At 52.2% G+C, this 16,062-nt stretch overlaps 1 protein-coding gene across 1 annotated transcript in view; it reads left to right on the forward strand.

The window, feature by feature from the left end:
• The first annotated feature begins 5,496 nt into the window (after positions 1-5,496).
• The window catches only part of STAT4 (signal transducer and activator of transcription 4), a 74,943-nt gene continuing 64,377 nt past the window's right edge, over positions 5,497-16,062 (forward strand). The window contains exons 1-3 of the mRNA XM_054722965.1: positions 5,497-5,586; positions 8,124-8,252; positions 9,765-9,909. Coding sequence (XP_054578940.1) covers positions 8,125-8,252; positions 9,765-9,909 — 273 coding nt within the window. The 5' untranslated portion in view covers positions 5,497-5,586; position 8,124. The remainder of the gene's footprint in view (positions 5,587-8,123; positions 8,253-9,764; positions 9,910-16,062) is intronic.

Below are 16,062 nucleotides of genomic sequence, written 5' to 3' on the forward strand. Positions count from 1 at the left end.
TGCCGGGGATTGGCCTGTGCAGACCTGTCCACCTCGCTCCATCTCCCTTCATCTCCATTTGAAACCCCTTCGGAGCCTAGGAACCTGCAAAGTTTCTCACAACTTGCTTATTAGTCTATTACTAACAGCTGTTACCCACATTTTCCTTACCTCATTTCCTACATTGATTAGATGGTGGGGGATAGAATATCCCCATTTTTACAGGGAGTTTGGGACTCAGAGAGGTTAGGTAGCTTAAAAGTGGAGGAATCAGAGCTAGAATCTGTTTTCCTGCAAGGCTATACCCTGGGATTTCCCTCTTAAGAAGAAGGAAACAAAACGGTATAGGGCTTCTCACTAGGACAGCTGAGAGACCCTTTGCGGGGACAGAGGGATCTGGTGGCCTCTGAGTTTGGGACACTTAGGGGGATTTCAGTTTGGGGTGTTTTTCTGTGTTTTTCTTTGGATTTTTCTTTTCCATTCTGAGGGGCTTGTGAGGCCAAGGCAGGCCAGCGCAGAGCCAAGAATGTGGGGACCTAGCTGCTTAGACTTGCTTCTGAGAAAGAGAAGCAGCACGGACAGAGACCCCGTTTCTTAGAAGCCTGGCTCCGTTCTTCAAACAGGAAGGGAGACAGGGTTACGCAGATGCTTGAACCGAGGAAAAAAGTGTGCATGGGGGTGGCGAGTCCCTCCTGCTGCATCCCTTTGGCTAAACTGAGCACAGCAGGCAGGACGCGTGGACAGAGCGGCGGCGTGGAGAGTGTTGTCTTTGGACGCCTGGGGGTGGGCCCCAGGACCTTTCCAGGGGGTCTGCAAAGGTAAAATTCTTTTCCTAATAATGCTGTTTTGCCTTCTCACTCTGTTGATGCCACACAGATGGTGCCAAAGCAATGGCGGGTGATGATGGTGCCACGGCATGAACCAGGGGCTGGTGCCAACGTGTCCTCGCAGTCATGCAAGCTTCACCACCACAAACCGAAAACATTTCAATGCCAGTTCGACTTAAGCATGTATTCAATGGCCCGGCCGGTGTGGTTCAATGGTTGAGTGTCAACCTATGAACCAGGAGGTCATGGTTCAATTCCTGGTCAGGGCACATGCCCAGGTTGTGGGCTCCATCCCCAGTAGGGGGTGTGCAGGAGGCAGCCGATCAATGATTCTCTCTCATTCATGTTTCTCTCTCTCTCTCTCCCTCTCCCATCTTCTCTGAAATCAATTTTATGTGTATATATATATATATATATACACACACACACAGTATTCAATGGGGCAGGAAAATTAATTGTATGAAATCGCAGACCTGAGTACATCTCTCTTAACATTCTGTGCGAGGAAGTGGAAACACACTTACTAAGGCCTCGGGGGAGAGGGGGGAAGCATTTGCACGATTGCGTTGCCTGCTGTCCTGGCCACTCTTCCTCACAGAACGCCATTTTGACTCGGAAGGGCAATGACAGACTGTGGTTTCCAGACTCGGGTATCTGGAAAACATTTTCCTAAAAATGAACAAAAGGAGCCTTCACGTCAAGGAAAACCATTGGCAGTATCTGTTTCCAAGGCTAAAAGCAGACCTTGGGTGAAACGTGTATATTCACTGTGAGCATACAGCTCCCCAATGCTTCATACTTTTTTAGGGGATCACTGGTGAGACTCGCCACTGTGACCTGCTGATAGTGTGTGATAGGCTGTCGGCGTTTGGAGATCTGCATCATTCGGTGAGCCAGGATTTTCCCAATGACCGATGTGTGATAGCATGTGTGGGCGGAGGTTCCATTCAAAGCACAAGACACAATGGACTGGGGGGCAGCACTGTGCATACAGAGCTCGCTGATGTGGTCACATTCCACAACGCAAATAGCCCTGAAGGAACCACCGCTTGTTGGAATTCGGGGTGGCGGCTCAGAAGGCTGCCCACAGCTCTGAAAAGGCTGTTAAGCTCTCTCCTTTTCCAGGGACATATCTGTGTGAGTCCAGATGTTCTTCAAATACTGCCACCAAGACCATGGTTTGCAACAGATCAAAGGCAGAAGCAGATGGAAGAATCCAGATGTCTGCTCTCAAGCCAGACACTGAGGAGATTTTAAAAGTTGTAAATCACTAATTTTCTGTGTGATGGGAAATGTACTTGTTTTTCATAATGTTTGTTTTAACACATAATGAGTTTAGAATGGTCACTTTTAATGAGTACATATTTTGATTTTTTTTTCTAAGAATCCACTTTTAATGGATACACCAAATATCCATTAAAAGAATAGCAACACCAAAAATCTTGGGGTTGTCAACAGTTTTTAAGAGGATGAAGGTGGCCCTGACCAGTTTGGCTCAGTGGATAGAGCGTCGGCCTGCGGACTGAAAGGTCCCAGGTTCAATTCCGGTCAAAGGCATGTACCTTGGTTGCGGTCACATCCCCAGAGGGGGGTGTGCAAGAGGCAGCTGATCGATGTTTCTCTCCCATCAATGTTTCTGACTCTTTATCCCTCTCCCTTCCTCTCTGTAAGAAAATCAATAAAATATATTTAAAAAAAGAACACTCATACATAACCATAGTGTATCCATCAAAATAAAATTAACATTGATCTATTACTATCATCTAATCCATAGACTCCATTCAGATTTCACTGATTGTCCTGAGAATGTCCTTGGTACAAAAGAAATCAAAAAACCTTCCTTTTAAAGAAAAAAAAAAAAAAAAAAGAGGATGAAGGTGTCATGAGATGAAACAGCTCGAGAAGTGCTGGGGAGCCCCAGGAAGAGGTTCCTAAAAGGAGGAAGGGAACGAAGCCTCTGTTTGCACAGCAGACACTCATCGGTGGAATAAAGACACGCAACGTTGATGGCAAAGACACGCAAAGCCAGTGTGACTATCGCTCGGGCAGGAAGTGGAAATGGGAGGAGAGTGGCCGGGGCCCGTGCCGTCCCGTAGGGCAGCCACCAGCCACGTGTGGCCACGGTCCAACGGAGATGTCCTGAAAGTGCAAATCCGCACCAGACTGCCGAGATTTAGGATGAAATCAGGAGTGAAAGGATCTCAATCATTTTTATGTGGGTTATAGACCGGAAGGTCAATATTCTGTATGAATTGGGTTATCTACAGCACAAAAATTGATTTCAAGACGAGTGCATTAAAAACTGTGGTACATTTACACAATGGAATACTACCCAGCTATAAAAAAAAACAAAAGAACTCTTACATTTGCAACAGCATGGAGGGACCTGGAGAGCATTATGAGATCATTATGCTGGGGGACCCGGAGAGCAATGAGCCAGTCGGAGAAAGACAAGTATCACATGACCTCACTCACATGTGGAATCTAATGAGCAGCATAAACTGATGAACAAAATTAGACCCAGAGACATAGAAGCATGGAACCTCAGAGGGAAGTCGGGGAAGGGTGAGTGGGAAGGGATCAACTTTGTGTGCATACATGCATAACCCAAGGACACGGGTGGTGAGGGCCTGGGGCGGGGATGAAGTTAATGGGGGAGAAAAGGGGACACATGTAATACTTTCAACAGGAAAGATTTTTAAAAGTTAATGTCACCTTCTCCTTTTTCTGTGGGAACTAGAAAGCTTCCATGCATGCGGGGTGTGTTTCATCTCTCTGAACAGCGCGGTTTGGATGGAAGTGTGCTGAGAACCGGAGCAGGGGAACCTCCCCCGAGAAGACACGGTCTCCACGGGAGCCGTTAGGGAGGAAACGGCAGAGGAAAGGAAGGCCGTCCTGGTCCTGACCTGAGAGGCCAGTCTGGAGCAGAGGAGGTGGTGACTGGCTCCTGCAGGGCAGAGGCTCCTGGGTAGCTCGGGACCACGTTGTACAGACATTTCAGGGCCAAGAATTGGGTCTCTTTACCATAGACAGTGGCTGCTTCCCCAGAAGAACACAGGACTTCTTGGAGGGGGTGGGAGGCCTGAACCAGGCCCTCTCTCGGGGTGGGGACACAGCAGCCTGGGCCCCTGGGAAGCACCGGGTGGGCGAGGGGCCAGGCCCAGGCCCGCCTGCCCGGTGACCTGAGATTGCTGTCCAGCGGTCACTTCGGGGCCGGGACTCACTTTTCCCAGGGAGGGAGAGAGGTGGTGTTGGAGCCGTGATAACACGTCGCGGGGAGAGGAGAGCCCGGGCTGCAGGTGTGTGAGGGCAGGTCTGCTTCTCACCTGGGCGCACAGCACTGCGCTGGCGTGGCATCCGCAGATCCAGCCACCCGTCTACCTCTCCGGGCGTCCTTATTTTTGCCTTTATTTCCTAGAGCATTCATGGACTCCTGTCATGCGTGTGTCAGGGGTTAACAACCTAGCTCCCAGGAGGGGAACTGACAGGCCCCTGAGGAGAGAGCTGAGGAGGGAGCGGAAGAACCTGGATTCCTACCGGCTCAGCAGGGACTCGCCAGCAGCTCCGGGCACCTGTGGGCAGCAGGCCTTCAGCTACGCACGGAGAGAACCAGCTGAGCCCAGCTCCCTCCAGCTCCTGGTCCCAGCTGAGCCCTGCTCCCTCCAGCTCCTGGTCCCAGCTGAGCCCGGCTCCCTCCAGCTCCTGGCCCCAGCTGAGCCCGGCTCCCTCCAGCTCCTGGTCCCAGCTGAGCCCGGCTCCCTCCAGCTCCTGGTCCCAGCTGAGCCCGGCTCCCTCCAGCTCCTGGTCCCAGCTGAGCCCGGCTCCCTCCAGCTCCTGGTCCCAGCTGCGCCCGGCTCTCTCCAGCTCCTGGTCCTGAGCAGGTGCAATCGGAGGGGAAGGGCTCGCGGCAGCCCCCAGCTGCAGGGCTGGGGAGGGCAGGGCGGGGAAGGGCCGGGCACGGGGCAGGCTGCAGGCTGCTGCCCTCTCTCGAGGGAGCAGACCCGCTGAATCCCAACACTGTGGGGTCTGAGTTTGGTGGGTTTTGTTGTTGTTGTTGTTGTTGTTGTTGAATATATTTTTATTGGTTTCGGAGAGGAAGGGAGAGGGAGAGAAACATCAATGAGGAGGGAGAACCACTGATGGGCTGCCTCCTGCACGCCCCCACTGGGGATGGAGCCCTTAACGCCGGCCTGTGCCCTGACCGGGAATGGAACTGTGACCTCCTGGTTCATAGGTCCACGCTCTACCCACTGAGCCACACCGGCGGGGCTGCTTGTGGTGTTTTGCTCCTGCCTCCCCGCCCTCCACCTGGCTGGCTGCCCCGGGGGAGCCGATCTGAAGGAAGAAAGCAGGAAGCCAGGAACTGGGCTCCAGGCGAGTAAGCTGCAGGGGGGCCGGCTGCCTGGGGAGACCTCAGAGGACAAGGAGTAGCTCGCCCTCACCCCACCCCACCCCCCACCTCCCCACCCCACCTCGCCCCCTCCCCACCTCCTCCCCACCAAGGGCTCCTGCGGCCACAGGTGAGGGTGGCGATGCGAGGAGGGGGCGCCTGCCCGGGGCTCAGCCCCAGGGGTGGCTCTGGCGGTTCTGGGAGAGAGTGGGTGGGAGGCCCAGTAAAGTCCCCAGGCTGTCGCTGACGCACCGGAAAGCCTCAGGGGAGGAGAGATGCAAATCCCCGGGCGGTGTCGGACTGCGTCCCAGCGGTGAGTGAGCGGGAGCCTGGCCTTGGCCGTGAGCACCGCGGGACGGACGGACACGGACGGGCGGGCGCGGGAGCCAGGTAAGCGGGCAGGTGCCCTCTCTCCCTCCCGCCGCCGCCGGAGAAGACGGCCGGGACGCGCACATGGGGCCCCAAGGCCGGCGCCCTGGGCCGTGACAGCCCCGCACGTTACTGTCTGCGGGCGGGCGGGCGGGGCTGCGCACAGAAGCCGGCTCCGGGGCAGAGATGCGCCGGGCGCAGGTCTCCGGCCCCCGGGGTGGGACGCGTGTGGCCGCCGCGGACGGGGGCCCCGGGGTGGGGAAGGGGACCTCCCGCTTCCCTTTCTGACCAGCTCCTGGGAGTTGCAATGTCCGGCTTTAGATCGTCCTGGGTCTCGGGGAGAGGCCCGCAGCGAGGGGAGCGGGGATGCTGGCCACGGCGAGCCGGGGACACGTTGGGGCAGACCATCTGCTCGGCGAGCTCTGGGCCACCCAGCCGACCAGGCATCGGCCCGCCCCGGCCCCTCGGGGAGCAAAATGCCCCTTTCCCCGGGTGTCCCAGGGCCAGGCGCTCAGAGCAGGAAGGAGCCGGAGCGCAGCTGTCTGGGGACAGGGAGTGAGCCCTGAGAGGGAAAGCCAGGGGCCTGAGGGGCCTGGAGGCGCTGGAGGAGGCTGCGGGAGAAGCATGACCCGAGTGTCTGCCTGGTCCGTCCCTCTCTCTGCCGGCCCAGCTCTCGGGAAGGGGGGGGGGGGGGCCGAGGCGGCTAGGAGGGCTTGGTGAGCCAACAGCTGTGCCCCCGTCCCAGCAGACCCCACAGTGGGCGCGACAGCCGTGGCCATGCTGTTCCCGGCTCAGGTCTCTCTTGTCACCGACTGAAGCGATGGGAGCCAGCAGGGCGCCTCCCCATCAGCGGGGGAGCCGGGGCCCGGTTCCCATGGGCACCGTACACCCAGCATCTGGAAGGAGAGGCGGGTCTGGGGCCCGGAGACTCCGGTCCATCCGTGACGCTGTGCCCTGGGGCAGGACTCATTTCCGACCCTCGGGGTGTTTTCGTTTTTAAAGTTGGGGTGACACCTGCCCTCCTCACAGCAGTATCCGAGGGCCGCTCCTTCATGTGACAGCAGGTCTGAGCACCACACCACGCCCGGAATCGTCCTGCGTAAGCGTCTTCATGGACGTCACGGGACGTGCGAGCGAAACAGCATTTTCCCCAGTTGCTTTCACTCAGCAAAACATTGCCGTCACGTCCCCCTGGACATCCTCCTGGGCGTCAGGAGGAAGGTGCCCCCAAGGGTGTCACCGAAACCTGGAACATGTGCCTATGGAATTTACTATCACCATGTTCTGTAGGCACAACCAAACTCTCACTCACCTACCCGATAGCTAGAAATGCTGTGGTTATTAATTACAGGAAACTTTCCCCCTTTGATCTGGAATTGCTGACGAAACAGTGAAAATTGGACTTTTGAGACGGTAAAGGGCGGTCACTTCGAGGAGGCGGCGTGGCTTTCCCGGGTGCGGGCGTGTGGCTGACGCGCCCGGTGGCCAGAGCGGGGTTCTGCGGGGGAAACACACCGCTTCTGTTTTAGGACAGGTTGCCAACAACATACCGAGGGCGGTTTCGTCCTCAAGTAACGTCAGGGTGTGACCACTGTTATAGGCACGTCAGAGACTAACTCTGCCCGCCACCGCGGATCCCCGCAGCCACAGAGAGAAATAGCAGTGTGCGTGGGCTCGGAGAGAGTTTGACCTGAGCGCATCAGAACCCACGGACATGCAAGCACCAGCTCTTCAGAAAGCTAAGATGCAGACGTAAGGCTGACGCTAGAAGCCAGGCAAATCTGAAACGAAGACAAAGGGATTGGTCCTTTTCATAGAAAATAAACTCGACCCTGACCGGTTTGGCTCAGTGGATAGAGCGTCAGCCTGCAGACTGTAAGGGTCCCGGGTTCGATTCCGGTCAAGGGCATGTACCTTGGTTGTGGGCACATTCCCAGTAGGAGGTGCGCAGGAGGCAGCTGATGGATGTTTCTCTCTCATCGATGTTTCTAACTCTCTATCCCTTCCCTTCCTCTCTGTAAAAAAATCAATAAAATATTTTAAAAAAAAAAAAAAGAAACTAAACTTGTCCTGGGTATTCCTCGCCTCTACAGCCTTAGGAGGGTCTCTGGAGGTGTAGCTGCGTATGCTGTTTGCCTTGCAGTTGCTCAAAGTCTAGTAGGGTAGGGGGAGCAAGGGATGGGGAGGGAGCTCGTTGAGAATACAAATTGGTGTAGAGAGAGGGGGCCGGGGTGGGGAGAGGGGTGCTGAGGGGGGAGCGAAAGCCCCTGGAGAAGGCTGGACTGGAGTTCCTGGAGGGCAAGAAGGAGGTGGTCTGGGCCAGAGGGAGAGTCCTGTGTCCTTCACGAGGGCTGGCTGGCTTACACACAAGTTTAGATTGGCTTTATTCTTTGAATTGAAAGCATTTCCTCTTTTCATTGAGGGACCGTTTTTAAAAAGTCACTTTTCTTCAGTGACTTACCTAACGGACAACAGCGTCTTTGTTTGAAATTGGAGGAAAGAATAAGACGTGCCACCGCCATTACTTTGAAACTCTACTTTCCCCCCTTGTCTTGTAGCATGTCTCAGTGGAACCAAGTCCAGCAGTTAGAAATCAAGTTCTTGGAACAAGTGGATCAGTTCTATGACGACAACTTCCCGATGGAAATCCGTCACCTGCTGGCCCAGTGGATTGAGAACCAGGACTGGTAGGGTCAGGCGCTGTATTTCTCCCCCAGGTCCCTGCACACATGCTTCCTGCGCTCTCCAGACGGGTCTCTTCTGGGGTTCACTTTTCCATCCATAGATGCATTCTTTTCAGATAAAAGAGTCTTGCCAGGCGTTGGAAAACCTTTTCAAAGAAGAATACTAGTTCTTTCTGGTTTCTAGTGCTTTGTTTTTCTGTAAGCCAGAAACGCAACAACTTTCTAAATGTTAAAAAGCCGTGAAGTAAATCAGTTGTTAATATCAATTCTCTATCACAGACTCAATGTAAATAAATATGTTTTCTTAGTATATTTTACAAACATGCTTTAAAACTCTGTTCACAGTTCGCAACTTAAACTTTCTTTTTTGTCTTTAAACCGTTGTCTAATTTTTTTTATTGTGGTAAAGTGTATGTAACACAACATCTACCACTTGAACCATGTCTAGGCGTGCAGCTTGGTGGCACTGAGTATATCCACATTGTCGTGCAGCCGCCACCACCGTCCATCTGCAGAACTTTCTCATCTGCACAAACTGGAACTTTCTACCCTTTAAACACGAACTCCTCATTGTCTCCATCCAGCCCCCCGCAACCACACCATTCCCCTTTCTGTCTCTGAATTTGACTGTTCCAGGTGCCTCATGGAAGTATCAGCACACAACATTTGTCCTTTTGTGACTGACTGATTTCCCTTAGCATGATTCATTCATGTAGCATGTAGCAAAATGCTCCTCCTTTCTAAGGCTGAATAATACTAATAAAATGTGTGTGTTTGTGTGTGTGTGTGTGTGTGTGTGTGTACATATTATAAAAGCCGAACAACTGGAATGACTGGTCACTATGACGGGCACTGTGCCCAGCCAACCGGCCCAATCGGGAGCCGAGCTGGCTGGCCGGCCAACCTCCCATGGCCCCCCCCCCTGGCTGGCCCAGCCCCGATCAGGCCTGGCCGGCCAGAGTCCCCACCCGTGCATGAATTTGTGCACCGGGCCTCTAGTATGTATATAAAATCTATCTGTGCAGACATTTGCATTGTCTCTGCCTTGGGACCCTATGACTAAAGCTGCTCTGAGCATTGGTGTACACATACCTATTCCTTGCTTGCAGTTCCCCTGGGTGTCTTCCCAGAGAGGAATTGCTGTAGGTGACTCTGTTTCTATCCGAGGCCTCTCCCGCCCTGTTTTTTTCTGGCAGCGGCACTATTTTATATCCTCTCCACCCACACCCCCCAGCAACGCACCAGGGACCAGCTCCTCCCGGCTAATGCTTTTTTGTGATTTCCATAACTGCATCCCAGTCTCTGTGAAGTGGTATCTCCTGGTGTTTTGGTTTGCATTTCCCTGCTGATGAGTGTTGTTGAGTAACTTTCCACGTGTACAATTTCATTTTCAAAAATCTCTAAGTGCTTATCACTGTGGAATAGGTTTATCACTTTAAAATCCATGTGATGGGAAGGTAGACATCTTACTTGGTTGTTTCCTGCTGGGTAATAACCCCCTTTTTTTTTTCTTAGGGAGGCGGCTTCTAACAACGAAAGCATGGCCACCATTCTTCTTCAAAACCTGTTGATACAACTGGATGACCAGTTGGGTCGCGTTTCCAAAGAGAAAAACCTGCTCTTGATTCACAATCTGAAAAGAATTCGGAAAGTCCTGCAGGTGAGAATGCATTCCACTTTTTCCAAATGCTCGGCTTTTTAAGTCTCAGATTCAGTTTCCAGAAATCAAATATGTACCCCGATGTTATTCTGAAACCATATTTAAGGAGATAAATTCCTGAATTCTCTTGCCATTTTGAATTTCGTGCTCAATGGTTTGCTTGTTTTCCATGAGATTTTGAACCTGAGATGCACTGTCCGTGGGGAGGGCGTGTGTGATGTCCATGGGACTGTCTGGTGGCTGTGGTCAATCCTGACGATGCTGGAGCGGGGGGGGGGGGGGGGAGAGAGAATGGGCTCCCCCCAGCCCGCCCCCGGCCTCCCTTGCCTTTGTCTCTTACATAATTTCGCGTTAGTGTTGTTCCCATTCGTAGATGCAGGCCTCGTGTTGTGTGGTTTCCAGGTTTGGTTCAGATCTCACCTCCTTCACAAACATTCCTTGCTGCACTCCAGCCCCTAGGCCACAGGCCACAGGCAAAGGGCACGCTGCTCCCGAGGCACCCGGCCTCGCCTGCAGCACCGTGTGTGTGTGTGTGTGTGTGTGTGTACGCATTAGAGTGTCTTCTCCCTCACACCGTGAGGTCCCTGAGGCCGCCTTCAGCATTCCGCCTGAATTCCCTGCACCCACACCAGGCGGGCCGCGTGGTAGGTGTGTAACACTCATTGGTTGAAGGGCGAACGGGTGAATGAGTGGATCGGGGCTCTGATAATGAAGGGCAGGCTACTGAGCTGGCCTGGGGGGCAGGTGAATGAGTGGATCGGGGCTCTGATAATGAAGGGCAGGCTACTGAGCTGACCTGGGGGCGAGCAGGGCAGGCTCAGAGCCTGGGCTGCCGTTGAGTTTACTGGGCGCCTGTAGAGCATGTTGGACACACACAAGCTCCTGTGCCGGGTCTCAGGGAGGCGTTCTTAGAGGCCCACGCTTCCACCCAGGATATTCTTAGAGATGTTAGCTACACTCTAAAGGAAGTGTGCTGGAAGCTCTAACATTGGTGACAGGGATGCGTGTATTGTTTTTTTGATTGTTGCTTGGGCTGCACTGAGCCAACTTGGCCATATAGACCCCCGCAAGTTGACAAGAGCCTTTGGCCAGGGCTGGGAAAGAGCTTGTGGGCAACAAAGCAGGGCCTTGGGGAGCATCAGGCAGACCCTCTCTCATGGAGAGGAGACCCTGAGCCGCGGCCCCCCCAGCTCAGGGTTCTCATCGGCCCACCTGAACCGGCGGGCCCACTGCTGCCTCTTATGTGCGGCCCATGACTGAGAATAGTGTTCACATTTTTAAGTGATTGAACAAATAAAAATAAGCAAACAAATAAAATGCACTTATGACATGAAGGTGATGTGAAATGAGCAGTTCTGCATTTTAGTGGAACGTGGCCACTCTCCTTTAATAACGCCTTGGCTGTGGCTGCCTCGCGCGGCAACCGCTCGGGTGAGCAGCCACAGTGCCTGGAGGGCCCTAAAGCCTAAAATAAACGTGTGTGTGTGTGTGTGTGTGTGTGTGTGTGTGTGAGATTGTGATTGTGTGTGTGTGTGTGTGTGTGTGTGTGTGTGTGTGTGTGTGTAACTGATCTTGCCCTTCATGGGAAAGTGTGCTGACTTCTGGCCTAGAAGCAAAGACCCTGCACTTTGCTGAGGGGCAAAGATGGGTGAAATGGTGGCGCGTGGCCTTTGAGGATTCTGGCTCTCAAAATACGACCTTGGACAAATCACGTAACCTTTCTGAATTCTCATGTCTATCATGTAAATGGAATTAATTGTTACTTACCTTTTCAAATTGAAAGAAAGACTGGGGCTTTGATTCTGGGAAAATATTGGCTCCCAATAACTGTTTCTTGCTCATAGGGGCCTTCTCAGCATATCAGGGGGAAGTGGATAGCCCATCTTTTTTTCTGGGTTGGTCTCAGATTACCAGGAAGTTCCAGACCCTGCAGTAACTCCCAGTCCCATCCCAGCTCCTCCCAGTCCCACTCCAGCTCCTCCCAGTCCCACCCCAGCTCCTCCCAGCCCCATCCCAGCTCCTCCCAGCCCCATCCCAGCTCCTCCCAGTCCCATCCCAGCTCCTCCCAGTCCCATCCCAGCTCCTCCCAGCCCCATCCCAGCTCCTCCCAGTCCCATCCCAGCTCCTCCCAGTCCCATCCCAGCTCCTCCCAGTCACATTTCAGCTCCTCCCAGCCCCATTCCAGCTCCTCCCAGCCCCATCCCAGCTCCTGTCAGTCACATTTCAGCTCAAGCACAAATTCTTCTGCTTCTGTCACTGGTCCTTTTGCATTTTGCCTCTGTAGACCTTTCCCAACATCCCTGCCCCAGAGAAAGGATCTACTTGTTCCCAAACACCCCACGCTCACTCTTGAATGACTATGAGCTTTTGTTCATGACGGTCCCATGGCCAGGGGTGCGCTGCCATCCCTTCTCCCTCCCCCTCCAGTTCCCATCCATCCCTAGAGGAGCCATGGAGGTCCCGGAGCGGCAGGAAGCCACCACCTGCGCGGCAGCCCTATTCTCAGCCTCCACGGGCACGGGCTGCGAGGTCCCCGGCATCTCCTCTGGGCTGGATGTGTCTAAGCAGGTCACCAGCCCTTTGAGGGTAAGAGCCTGACCTCCTTCTGTGACTCTCCTCCCTCTCGTACCCACTGTGGTTCCGCTACAGCCCGGGAGCCCAAAACGTCGTTGGGTGCGTTAAGATCTTTTGAATTGACAGAAACACTTGCTGTTTCCTTCTGGTGCTTCTGCCTGTTTCGTGTTAGCAGCTCTTGTTCCTGGGCGTTTACATGAATCCAGAACACGGAGGAGATAGTAGTAAAGAACATCGCCAACTAGGTCTTCCGCCTGAACACACCCGCACTTTGCGCTTCTTTCCAGATGACAGGTTCCCAGGGGTTCTGTTTGTTTTGTTTTGGTTTTGGATAAGTCAAGTCTTTTGGATAAAACACAGTACACTTCAAAAGGAGGGGAAAAAACATCAAAAGGTCATTGCCACTGTGCTTATCTGGTCTAAGCATTGCATCCTCTGGGATTTTAAATACAATCTATTTTAACTAGTATAGCAAAAAAAAAAACACACAAAAACTAACAATATGCTACCAGGAGAACTAAGCAGGTATAAGGCAGATTTGTTTTCGTTTTTTTATAGGAACTGAAGTCTCCAATTTCAATATTTAAGTTTACTATTTGATATCACACCTACTTCCTACAAGACTTTAGACTGGCTTCTTATAAAAGACAAATTAAACCAAACTCTGACCCAAGACTCACAGCTAGCCCCGAGGTGGGAAGCTGGAGGTGCTGATTTCCAGCTGGCTCAGACGTTCCAGGGGAGGCCGCCTCCGGTCAAGGTCAGGAGCAAGGACTTCCTGTTGAATCCTGGCTCTGTGACTTCCTCTCTGTGGGTCCCAGGGCAAGACATTGGCCCTCTCTGGCCTGAAGCATGTGGGAAGGGCTCGGTGAGGATTTGCTAAAAATAAATACCTGCCCCAGGTGTTTCAAGGGTGCTTTGTCCTGTTCTTGGACCTTAGACACACACACACACACACACGCACACAGTAGACTTCATTTTTTAGAGCAGTGTTAGTTTTATAGAAAAACTGAGCAGAAAGTTCTGTGCTCCCACGCCATCCCCCGTCCTCAGTTCCGCGGCTCTTGTGTCTGTCATGTTGTATTGGTGTGCTCCGTGTTACAGCTATGAACCTACTGCGATACATTACAGGATGCCCAGTTTCTCTGCCTGTGGTTTCAGTTACCTGCAGCCAACCGAAAAGATTAAACAGAAATTTCCAGAAATAATTCCCAAGTTTTAAATGGCCCACCTGCCATTCTCAGGGCGAAACCTCACAGGCCCTCCTCCACCTTCTGCAGACGTAAGCCCTCCCTTTGCCCAGCGTCTCCACGCTGAGTGCGGCCCGGCCCGCGTGTTTGTCTATTAAACCCGGCTCGGTTATCAGACCCGGTTCTGCTGTCGGGGGGTCGCAGTGCTGGGTCCTGGTAGATGTGATTTGCTTGGCCATGGCCCACGCCCAGGAGTAGGGATGATGGCAACCTGTATATGCCAAAGAGAAGCCATCAAGTGCTTCCTGTGCGTGAACGTGAGTCCAGCAATCGGTTACGCTGTGTGGCCGAGAGAGCACCTTCACGGAACTTTTATCACAGTACATTGTTACCATGGTTCTATTTTATTACCAGTTATTGCTGCTCATCTCTAACTCTGCCTAACGCATAAGTTAAACTTTATCATAGGGATGGGTGTAAAGAAGAAAACATAGTACAAACGTCGCCGGCGTGCTATGGTTTGACTTAGGGTTTTTTGACTTAGGATATGCATTGAGTAGAAATTGTACTTCAAAGTTTGAACTTTGATCTTTTCCTGGGCAAGCGATATGCACTACAATGCTCTCTGTGATGCTGGTCCTGAGCCACAGCTCCCAGGCAGCCAGGCGATCAGGGAAAACCACCGCTAGTCTGCCGTGTACTCATCGTGTTAGACGGCGTTGCCCAACTGTAGGCCAGTGCCAGGGTTCCGAGCACGTTTAAGGAAGGCTAGACTAAGTTCTGATTTTCCAGAGGTTAGGTGTATTAAAGGCATTTGGATTTACGATATTTTCCATCTTACCGGTGCATATGCAGGCTTCAGTCCTACCTGTGATTGCAGGCATCCCCGGGGGTCTTGGAACACACCCGTTACGGACAAGTGGAGAATACTTACTATAATTTGTTTACCCATTTTTGGCAATTGTGAATAAAGCTGACATTAACGTTTATGTGCAGATTTTTGTGTGGGCATGAGTTTATAACCCATTCGCAAGTTATCAAACCTCACATAATATATATATTTATTGATTTCAGAAAGGAAGGGAGAGGAAGAGAGAGATAGAAACATCAATGATGAGAGAGAATCATTGATCAGCTTCCTCCTGAAAGCCCCCTACTGGGGATCGAGCCCACAACCTGGGCATGTGCCCTGACCAGGAATCAAACCGTGACCTCCTGGTTCATAGGTCAATGCTCAACCCTGAGGCACACGGGCTGGGCCATATCACACTTTTTTTTAAAAACCTTGCTGCTTTTTCTACTTACCAGATCTTCATAACTTACCAATCTTTGTCAAGATTTATTTGGGGGAGGGGGGAATGAGTATCTCATTGTGAGAGAGTGAGAAATGAGAGATGGCTTGATGGTTTTAGTTTGGATTATTACATGGATGTTAATGCATAATGGAGATTAGGTCTGGAGAGGGCGGCGGGATCACAAGATGATGAGTTCTAAGTGGAGTGCGGTCGGAAGTTAATGGGAAGTTACTGGAACTAATGTGCTTATATACTTGCCCGTCTCCTTCGCAAGACTGGGGGCTCCTTGGGCACATTCGTCTCTGCATCTCCAGCACATATGAGGGGCTCAGGGTCTTGTTTCATAAATGAAGAGTTGAGCCGGCATTGAAGGGTGAGGGAGAGAGAAGCATCTGGGGATCAAACCATGACCTCCTGGTTCATAGGTCGACGCTCAACCACTGAGCCACATGGGCCGGGCTATTCCAATACATCTTGATAAGCACAATGAAATAAAACCTTTGTCATTAGTAAATGCTATAGTCATCACTCTTAACTTCTATAATTGGCATCTCACACCATTCCTTCTCCCTCCTCCATTCTCATCTACCAACGAGAAGTCAAAGGGCAAAGAAGGGCCCCCCAAGATGTCCCATCCTTTGGTTTTTAAAACCACAACAGAACCACCTCGATCTGTTTCCTGTTATTCAAAATCTCCAGGGAAGGGCATTGCACGAGCAGACTCCCTGGTCCTTCCAGGGTCTGAGTGACATGGCCATCAGGCAATGCCTTCTTTTGTCACTCTGCTGTCACTTAAACCCATCTTCTCCCCGTTCACTTCTCAGTGATGGAAGAACATCTGGTTCTTACTTTTGAAACATGGTTCTCCGTGCATTACAAGACAGAAACTGAAGGTGTGGGACTATGAATCTCCCGTGTCTACAACTCTTTTTAGCTCATAGTGATTAGCAAGGTTACTCCCCACCCTGCTCATCAATGAAACATGTCCTTGTCGGTAAACTGTTCTAGCGAAGGCCCTTTGACACGCAGGGGAACCACTGCAGTCTCAGGTCTTCTCTCAGCGGCCAACCTTCCGAAGTTACTAAGCCTCAAAC

This window comes from Eptesicus fuscus, chromosome 11, assembly GCF_027574615.1.
Source record: "Eptesicus fuscus isolate TK198812 chromosome 11, DD_ASM_mEF_20220401, whole genome shotgun sequence".
Classification (NCBI taxonomy): domain Eukaryota; kingdom Metazoa; phylum Chordata; class Mammalia; order Chiroptera; family Vespertilionidae; genus Eptesicus; species Eptesicus fuscus.